The sequence below is a fragment of the Anarhichas minor genome, unplaced genomic scaffold (assembly GCF_050575085.1).
Source record: "Anarhichas minor isolate MPS153535 unplaced genomic scaffold, ASM5057508v1 ptg000009l, whole genome shotgun sequence".
Classification (NCBI taxonomy): domain Eukaryota; kingdom Metazoa; phylum Chordata; class Actinopteri; order Perciformes; family Anarhichadidae; genus Anarhichas; species Anarhichas minor.
In genome coordinates, this window is record NW_027466455.1 from 3,424,188 (window position 1) to 3,434,637 (window position 10,450).

Here is a 10,450-nt window from a genome sequence, read left to right on the forward strand (position 1 = left end):
GTGCCTCTCCACTCTGCCTCCAGACTCTGGACCTTGATTTCCAAATTAAATGCAAAATTGACTTTCATCTGAAAAGAGGACTTTGGACCACTGAGCAACAGTCCAGTCCTTTTTCTCCTTAGTCCAGGTAACTTAGCTCAGGCAACTTAGCCCAGGTAAGACACTTCTTACGTCTCTGGTTCAGGAGTAGCTTGACACAAGGAATGCGACAGTTGTAGCCCATGTCCTGGATACGTCTGTGTGTGGTGGCTCTTGAAGCACTGACTCCAGCCGCAGTTCACTCCTTGTGATTCTCAACCAAATTCTTGAATGACCTAAACCTCAGAGAGAATCTATGGGGTATTGTCAAGAGGAAGATGAGAGACATCAGACCCAACAATGCAGACGAGCTGAAGGTCGCTATCAAAGCAACCTGGGCTTCCATAACACCTCAGCAGTGCCAGTCTCATCGCCTCCGTGCCACGCCGCATTGATGCAGTAATTCATGCAAAAGGAGCCTCGACCAAGTATTGAGTGCATACTGTATACTGTACATGGACATACTTTTCAGTAGGCCAACATTTCTATATTAAAAATCCTTTTTTTAATCGGTCTTATGTAATATCAAATTTTCTGAGATACAGAATTTGGGGTTTTTATTAGCTGTAAACCATAGCCTAAACACTCGAAATATATCACACTTTCGATGATATTCTAATTCATTGAGATGCACCTGTATACATCAATCATTGTTTGGAATTGTTGAGGGAATACTTTTTATAACACTTCAAATATTCAGAAATTACCTGTTCCTCGGTACAAATGTATGACATTTACTTTTAAATATCTCTTAATTGGTACAGTAAAAATGTCTAATTTTCAGTGTGGGTGGAGTCAACGATGTCCTCAACAATATTTCGAGTGTATTTTATTCTGAAAAGTGCCCGGAACCACACTCTCATCTTTCAGCGCACGGCTGACCACAGTGTGTGAGTGTGTGTCGGCCGTCAGCAGGATAAAGCGTTGGAGCTGTCGGTGCACACACACACACACACACAGACCAGAGCAGCTATCAGCATCCTAGAGACTGACCCGGGATCCGTGCGGGGGCCGCTCCGAAGGGTCCATGGCCTGATCTGTACGCGGCGGCGGAGCAGCTGCAGAAAGCCTCTCGAGATGCACCGAGCTCTCTTCTGCAGCCGCACGATAACACCGACGCCGGCCCGGGGACACAGCTATGCTTTTCAGACGGAGAGCCAGGTAACGTTAAGCTAAAAGCTAGCAGGAGCCACCGGAGAGAGAGAGGGAGGGGGGAGCGGGGGGAGAGAAGGAGTCGGGTAACGTTCCGGCGGGCTGGATGCAGTGATTGTGGGGGAATAAAAAAGGTGGCGCTGCGCTGTGATCCTGCAGAGAAAGAGGAGAAGGTGTGGGTGGAGGTGGGGGGGCTGCTTCAAAGGCCTTTCTGCACGTTTTCTTTTCTTCAAACCATCTGCGAGATTTATTCCTGTCTATTACTGGGCTGTCCACTGAAGGCTTCTTTGTGTTGTGGTGGAGACTGTGGCCACTCATTCTGTGTGCAGCACCGCTCTTGTTGTGTATTCGTACCGCCCATCTTCTGCTGAGACTATGGAGGGATTTCTTTTACCTCTGTTCTCCATATGTTTATAACACATGTTTAATATTGTCTGGTGGCTGTCAGTGATCACAGTGATCAGAGCCATCCGGCCACAGCGGAGACACGTGAGTGTTCAAGTGGTTACTGTTATGAGACAGAAAAACACACACGCACACACACACACGCACACACACGCCACCTTGTGTGTCTAATTATCACAGAAACGTTATTTCCTATTTTGTGCACACTAACATATCTCTTTGCAACACATTTGCTTTATTATTATTACACATTATCATATACAGCCAGTTTAATTATGGAAGCAATAAATAACAATTTCCATTGTAGATTAATCTGTTGTAAAATTGTTCAGAATAAAGTGAAAAGGTTAATTAATGATCTGTTGATCAAACGATTAATCAACTAATTGTGTACAAAAAACAGTTTATGACTAAAACTAAATATTAATTATCGTTAGTTATTCTTGTCAATTTATTGCTATTTAAATGAAAGTTGAACTATTGTTTTTTCAATTAATCATGACGTATAAAATAAAAATAAAATATTATCACCTGAAAACTCAACTGAGCAAGGAGAAAGAAGAACCAGAAAGGGATTTATTTTTTCTGGATAAATTGTGAGTTTTTCCTGCTGTACTTTCTCAAACTACATATCTAGCATAAAGAAATGTGGGGGGGGGGGGGGGGGTACTTTTGATGCACAAATCATTTAGCAGTTTTAGATTTCCTTGGCAGAGATAAGTTGGGACCTTTACTCTAGGTTTAGCTATAACTTCTTGCCTAAAGGTCAGTGAAGCTCATTCACAAGCTTGGAAGCTTCAAAATGTCATAAAGTAAAGCTGGGGTAGGCAGGTTTTTTTCTGCCATCATTGGGCAACAACGTCAGGATAACCTTTCAGCGTATTGTAATTCAAGTCTTCTGAGATAAAACTAGACGTCTGCCCCCCCTCTTGACTCTGCTTTCAGGCATTAGAAAACCTAGCCCGTGGGAGACTCCCTGGTCATTACAGACAGAGGACGTTCATATTGGCTGTCACAAATGCCGATGTGCGTGCACGTCCCTTCTGATGGCGAAGGACTGATTTAACTGCGGAATATCCTGCAGGAAAAGTTGCCATTCCAGCATCGGCAACAACTGCCTACACTGCAAAGCAATTCAAAAAGGGAAGAGGTACTTATCAAAAAGAGAGTCTGAAGTGAAGAGTTTCAGATATGGAGAGAAAATGTTACTAATAGTTTACCCTTCTGCTCACAGCTAAGGCGAGCTCACGGCTAACGTTAGCGTAAAGCTGATCTTTTCAACGATTTATCTTCATCTTTCTGATAGTTTAGCCTCCTGCTAACCCTAGCCAAAGGTAAGCTCTCGGCCGACTAAGACCCTGTCTACAAGTATTTTTAAAACGGATATTTTTCTCTGCGTTTTGACCTCTCATCCACACACAAACAAAGTTTTAGGTTACTAAAACGGATATTTTTGAACTTTTTACATTTGAACAATGCTACACCACTTAACGGACAAACGGAGGCGTCTCATGCCCCTTATGTTATTTGGTCAACCTCAAGACTACTGTTTCAAAATCAAATACTGTAATACTTTTATTTCACAGTAGTGGTGACGCCTCGCACAGTTTTAGGGAATCGGAGCAATCGACACGTACGTCTACAAGACACAAAATAATATAATTTGGCCGAAATATCCATGGTATTTATTAGTTTTTTCTATTTTTCCACAGCGTACATAAAGCTTAACATTACAGACAGTTTCACTTCAACAACAGCCAGCAAAGATCAGTTAAAGGTACCTGAAGTAAACCCCGTCATTCAACACCACTCTGCGGTGTCCACTGCGGTGTCCCGTGTCAACCGCCCCACGGTACTTTGTCCAGGCGGTCTTGAGCTTGGTCGATATTGACTTATTTATCACGTGTTTTGCATAAGGAAACTCTTTCACAACTGTTTCAATGTATTTCTTGGCAAGATACTGTTCCTGAAAAGCCACTGAGATGTCTAAATATTTTGTATAACAAGACTCCCAATCAACGTGGCGCTAAGCAGCAACTCCGTCCGTCTTCCATCCGTTCTCTTGATTTTTCTAAAAGTTTAGTCTTCTGCTCACCGTAACCAAAGGCTAACTTATGGCTTACGGCTGCGGCAAAGTGAGCAGCAAGCCAATTTATTAGCAACATTTCCTCTCCATTTCTCTAAATGTTAAGCTTTTTTTGTTACAGTTAGCATAAGTCTAAACTATTAGCAACATTGTCTCTCCATCTTTGAAACTCTTTGCCAATATTGTAGCTAGCTAGAACCTTAAATCACAGTTTGTCATCCCAAATGGCTTAACAGGAAAGCAAACAGGACGGTAACTCTCATAGTAATGCCGCCATGTAACGGTATCAGGATCACAAGCGTGATCTGGATGATGTTGGAAATATACAATATGCTGAAAGTTTAACATGGATTTTGTTGCCCAATGATTCCAAAAATAAACTGTCTAGCCCAGCTTAACTTTTTGCCAGTTTTATTTTATTATTAATAGCTTATTCGGGGTTGTCAATCTGGCAATAAAATGAGGTGCGGTTGGTTGTTTCAGCTGCACCCATGTGTGTTTAACCACTAAATGTTCTTATTATGTAACAAGGCAGGAGCGTGCCAGAACAGACCACTCTGCTATCGACTGCATTTACTGGGACTGTAAGTTTACACTGTGGTATGCAAATACACTGAAGTGGTCTCCCACTCACAGATTCAGCTCCGCACCACTGACTACAGAAATGCAGTTGTTCAGTGTTACATTAGCAGGGGTTTGTGTGCAGACTCCCCCACCCGTGTCCCAGCTTTGACTTTACAGACGTAGTTTTATCTGACGTTCATCTCAATCCCGTGAATTCTGTATTACCAGGAGGTCCTGTTCATTGATTCGCAGCCTCGGCCACAATGACCTATCCCCTTCTTCACACACAGGCAGCCTCTTTCTCATCCCTCTCTCCAGCCTGAGGCTAGCAGGCATGTTCGCGTCCGGCACGTCACTTACATACTCACCTCTGGTTGGACGGTTATTCTCTTCCTTTGCCGCTTCGCTGCCGAAGAGTTATTTGGAATGACATGGCAAAAAGTTTGTGTTCATCCCTTCGAGTCAAGATATATAAGGCAAAGAACAAATCATCAAAAACTGTCAGCGGACTTTTCGATCAGAAAATTCAATTCTGAACAATCAGTGTTGGTGTAATGAATCTTGTCTCTGGATGCTCTCAGGCTGCTTTCGTCCCTGTGATGATGATGATGATCTTTATGACTCATCCAAATGTCTCCCTCTCCCTTCTTTTTTGCCTCTCCACCCTCCTCCCTCCCACGCTCTGCTCATCTCTTCATCCCCTCTCTGTTTTCATATGACATCATCTCCCCTGGTCCCCCTCCTCCACCTCATAACATCATCTCTCCTTCCCCATCCATCCATCCCTTTGTCCCTCCATCATTCATTCCACTTCTCTCATTTCCCTCCTTTTCTCTTCATCCCCCCCCTCCACTACCCTCTCTAACCTTTTCTTTGGCCCGTCATTTCCTCCACTTTAACCTTTGTATCCCTTCTCTATCGTCTATCTATTCCTTGCTCCCTCCATCCTCCCACCCACCCATCCATTCTTACCTTTGCCCCTCCACCTCTCCTCCCAGGATGTTGCGGTGGCTGGTTTGTGGTCGGGTGGGTCCAGTCTGGATGTGGAAAGCGCTGCTGCTCTTCGTTGCCATTGGCTTCGCTGGCCAGCTGTTGGGGGTCATCTTCAACAAGAGGTATCTTATTGCTTTCTTTTAGCTTTAGCTCTAGCTTCAGTTTTTGCATTACAGTTGTTTGCCGTACAACCTGTCAAAGGCCAAATATCTGCAGCGACATCTTTGATAGAGTTGCTCTCATTGAGTGTTCACCGTTGAAAGGAGTGTATGTCTGTTCACTTCATTTTATTGTGCAAATGAGGCACAAACTGCATATGCACAGCTATTAAAACTACAGCAGCATGACTCGCCTATTTTGATTTTCCGCTCGCAGCCGTCGGCTCACCATGTGACAGCGTCGACCGCAAGAACCACACTGAGGAACTGAGGAGAACAATGCAGGAGCTAAATGTCGTGGTGTTGAACTTAATCACGGGACACTTCTTTACCAAACATAAAAAGAGGTCGTTGTGCCAAAAGTCGGGCTCGGAGCGCTGTCAGCTTCACGGCACTTTATTTGGATAGTCCGCTTGCAAATAGTTTCTAGGGTATTTGTATAACAGATAATCTATAGAGACAATTCATGAAAATCCCTCGAAGTGTGTCCTGTTCCTAACAATGCCTAACCGTCCCATGGAAATGGGGCTCATCTGTGGGCTGATAGGGTGAGCACTGGGAATGGACCGTGGTGTTAAACATACACAGCCTGCGCCTGGACGGGCTTCATGCCTTTTGAGTTTGAGTAGAGTTCACACTCTAAAATCCACCGAGATTTAGCCTGTGTTGGCAGGAGAGAAAAAAAAACTCTGCACTACAACTCAGAACATTTAAAAAGATGTTTAAATCTTGTAATAGCCTGAAAATGAGCTCTTAGCTACATGAGATATGAAATATTTATCTGGCAAATTGAAACAAGCTGTACTATTCTGCTACAGCTGCTGTTTGTTAAGATAACGTGCACTGATACTTTTAAGAAGTTTGGAAGTATATTTTAATATTTTAAAAAAATTCCCAAAGGACGATTTGAACAGACATATGATTTTGGTATTAATACTGAGATACTGCACACAGTAAGACTATAATTATTAGTTATTTATTAACCCTGAAGTAATCTTTGACTTGACCCCTCTCTCCTTGTGGCGCACAGGGCGTCTTCAAAGCTCACCATTTAACTCCTTCACTTTAACCTCTTAACATCTGGTTCCAAGGGCCCTGAGGGAGGTTCAGGTTTCAGGCCCTCTGCCTGCTGAGAGCATGTCTATGGTGCGCTCAGAGCAAAACAACTGGCTTTTAAAAGTATGCTGCCGTCTAACTGACCTACGCACTAGCGCCTGACTGATGCAGGATTTATCAGTGTGATGCAAATATTGGTATTTCCGATAAGGATCCCTAAGATTTGGCTAGAATAACATGCCCTTTTATAATTGAGTCAAGCACTTACCGGTCAAGCTCTACGATACACCACTTGCAAACTTTCCCTCATACATCCCAAAAAGCGTTTTCACAGAGTTACAAATCAAATCAAAATCTGCCATAGTTTGTTCAAAATGTCAACGCAGAAATGGAAGCTCTAACTCTAAAGCAGACACACAGAATTAGCAGAATGTAAGTTCGTCTTTGGTCTCCTCCAGGAAAATAGTTTAGTTGTTAAATGCTCCACTACGTTCACCAACTAAAATTGAGTTGCTAACTGTCTCGCAGTTTTCCCATATGAACTCTGGACATTGTCAGGAGTTGTCCTTTCACACATGTAGCACACAACAGGAGATAGTGTGTTAAGGTGCCTTCTCAACTACTAGAAATACCACGCTTGGTTTTGGCGAGGGGTGGCACCTCGCTAGAGCTTCAGGAGGCATAACATGATGTGACAAAGCGGTCATGTAGCCGCTTCGTAATTTGGTCATAAACAACCAATATCTTGCCGCTTCTTGAACTTGTCTAACAATTTTGGCGTTGTCTTTAGTCGAGGGAAGCCCTCCTGCTGCTGCTGGAAACCTAGTTAATGAGAGTTTACCAGAAACCAAGGCAGTGTGGGCGCTAGGAGACATTTCTCTTACATTCCATGGAGTCATTTGAACTTTTGTTGATTAGTGCTCAACTGCAGGATTTTCAATGCACACAGTTTGAAATGGGATCTTTACCTTTTCCTCCAGCAGTGTCCAGACAGCTGGTCGCTCCATCTTCACGTCCCCTGATGCCCAGGGGCCCTCTCTGGGCTCCTGTCAGCAGCACACACACATCATGTTCCTCAAGACCCACAAGACGGCCAGCAGCACCGTGCTCAACATGCTGTACCGCTTCGGGGAGGAGCGCGACCTCCGCTTCGCACTGCCACTGGGCTACCAGCTTGGCTACCCACTCCCCTTCAATGCCCACAGGGTCAAAGGTTACCGAGGTCCCAGAGCCGTGGAGTTTCACATCATGGGCAATCACATGAGATTTAACAAGCCTGAGGTGAGTTATTGAGAAGAGGAGAGGGGGCAGTGGAAAGACGTAGGGGACGATGATGATGGGGTATTCTGTAGTGATGTGGATATACTGTACTATAAAGTGGTCTGAATTGGTTGGTTTTAGGTTTTTAAAACTTACATACATGTTGTTTCTATCCAAAACTTTAATATGTATCTGTGTAGGTCTATGGACAACGTGTTCCTTAAATAATTAAAAAAATGTCCTCTTATTCCTTAATTATGAGCCAAATTCAGCAAATAATCCTTAATAACATCTTCTCTTTATCTTTAATGTGACTCAGGAAACTCACCAACTCTATAAATAGTTGATTACTCAACTCAGGCGAAACTGACAAATGGCGGTTTGTTTGATAGCACTTATTAGTGACGACAAGTTCTCCTTTTCTGTTTTCGTAGGCGGAGAAGGTGATGCCTGCAGACACGTTCTATTTCTCCATCATCAGGAACCCGGTCGCTCTGGCTGAGTCCTCCTTTGCCTATTATAAAGAGGTAGCACCTGCCTTTCGGAAGGCCAAAACCTTGGGCGACTTTGCTGACTACCCTAACAAATACTACGACCCTCGTCTCCGCAACAACCACTATGCCCGCAACCTGTTGCTGTTTGACTTCGGCATGGACCACAATGCCAATTTCTCTTTGGCACTGGCTCAGCACGCCGAGCAAATGATCCGCCAGACCTTCAAGCTGATTCTAGTGTCTGAGTACTTTGACCAGTCCATGATCCTGCTGAGACATGCCCTCTGCTGGCCGCTGGACGCCGTCGTCTCATTCAGCCTCAATGCCCGGCAGCAGAAGCCCAGCGGCATCGGGGGGATGAGCGGGAGCTGGGTGGGCAAAGTGGCGACGGCGACCGGCGTCGGTGGAAAAGGCGGGCGCTTACAAGCCAAGACAGTGACCAATATAACGGAGGAGCAGCGGGAGAAGCTGCGGCAGTGGAACGCCCTAGACTGGCACTTATACAAATCCTTCAACCGGACCTTCTGGGAAGAAATCAACCAGTTCGGTCACGCCCAGATGGAGGAGGAAGTAGCTCTTCTCAAGATGCGGCGGGAAGATCTGGCCCGGGTTTGTCTCAGGGACGGCGGGAAGCCTGTGGAGGCTCATCGGATCCGAGACAAAAACATCCGCCCGTACCAGAGTGGGTTGGTGAAGATTCTCGGCTACGAGCTCCAGCCGGGTCTGGACAACGCCACCAGGACAGCCTGCCTGAGGATGATCCGGCCCGAGATCCAGTACAAAGACGTGCTAGATGCGAAGCAGTTCCCGCGGGCTCTGGCCGCCCAAGTCCAGCCTGTGCAACAGAACCAGGGTCTGATCGTCGCAGCTGGCGGCTCTTTTTTAAGACATGACTCGTCCAGGACAGGAGAGAGGGCGGTGGGGGGGGAGGCTGGGGTGAGGACTGTGGAGGAGGGGGAGAGAGACTGGGACGGAAGCCGCTTAATGAGGAGGAACCGGACTTTGATAGGGGGGAACGATAAAGGACGATTGAGATGAGGTTTGAGGTGAATCTGGTTCCTGAATACGGTACCTTTGGTCTCTAAACAGACGGACTAATGAAACTGAAAACTGAGCCAGGTGCGGTTTACACATGAGAAAACAAAAAAAGCTCCTCCTTTGCACTTCCACTTCTTGAGTTGTTTGCTTGTTTTCTTAAAAAATGGTCTTTGCTTTCAGTTGGTGTAATTGTCGTGGACTACTTGACCCTTGGGACGAAAGGACCACTTTTATATAAGGAAAAGCACTTTTTAGTGCTGTCGGTACCTTCTGCTTCGTTTATTTATCGACACATGGAAGCCTGTTTTATTCCCTCTTCATGTTAATACTTTTGAGAGTGAAGATTTCCACGTTGTCCTCAGCGCACATGCTTGAAACTTCTCGAAGTAAAGTTAGATGTAGCCCCAGTTTTTGCCTCTCATGCAGAACCATTACATTGAGCGAAGCAACCGTCCTGGTAAAATGTAAATACCTGGCAATCTTTAAAAAACACAGCATTTCCACAGTCCATTCAAAGGTTGTGACTATATTTATGAATCAAAGCAAGAACGGCAGCTGGAGATGTCAATGTCAGCTCAATGTCCAACCATTTAAAATATTTATTGCAAGTCATGCTTGTCTATATTGATTTTTCCTTTCAATTATTTTATATTTCCATGCAAAATAATGTATATAATGTACAACACAAGCAAGGACATTTGTTAGTTCCCTCCACCTGAATAAGGAAACAGTTGCAACTTGGACTATGGGTAGAAAAACATACTAAATGCCGTTAAACCACCTTCTGGGTTTTTCCAAAGATTGCATGCTTTGCTCTGTTACTCTGGGATAACGTGAGAGGCACACACTGGGGTCAGATTATGGTACAACACCAATATCCCATTGCTGATGTGGTTCGTAAAGTCACTATAGGCTGGTACTCGCTCATGGAAAAAAATAATTAGGATAAGCGTTGTATTTCTCTGTCGCAAACTTAGTTCAGCTTCAAAGTCGACACTGAGCCCCGTCTAGAGCACTGACCCGAACCGCTCCTTAAATATCTCTTAATAATACAAGAGGTGGAAAACAATCCGAGGCCTGTGCATCTGTTCAGAGTTGCCTGATACTCGCCGGCCTGCTGAGTCTGTTTCATATGAACAGTTCGGGTACATTCCTTCCTTCCACTA

General features: G+C 44.7%; 1 protein-coding gene across 1 annotated transcript; it reads left to right on the forward strand.

Moving 5' to 3' along the window:
- Positions 1–1,216: 1,216 nt before the first annotated feature.
- gal3st4 (galactose-3-O-sulfotransferase 4) lies at positions 1,217–9,284 on the forward strand. The gene is made up of 4 exons (XM_076086909.1): positions 1,217–1,239; positions 5,284–5,400; positions 7,473–7,773; positions 8,187–9,284. Exons 1-4 carry the CDS (start codon positions 1,217–1,219, stop codon positions 9,282–9,284), a joined length of 1,539 nt encoding a protein of 512 aa, XP_075943024.1.
- Positions 9,285–10,450: the final 1,166 nt, after the last annotated feature.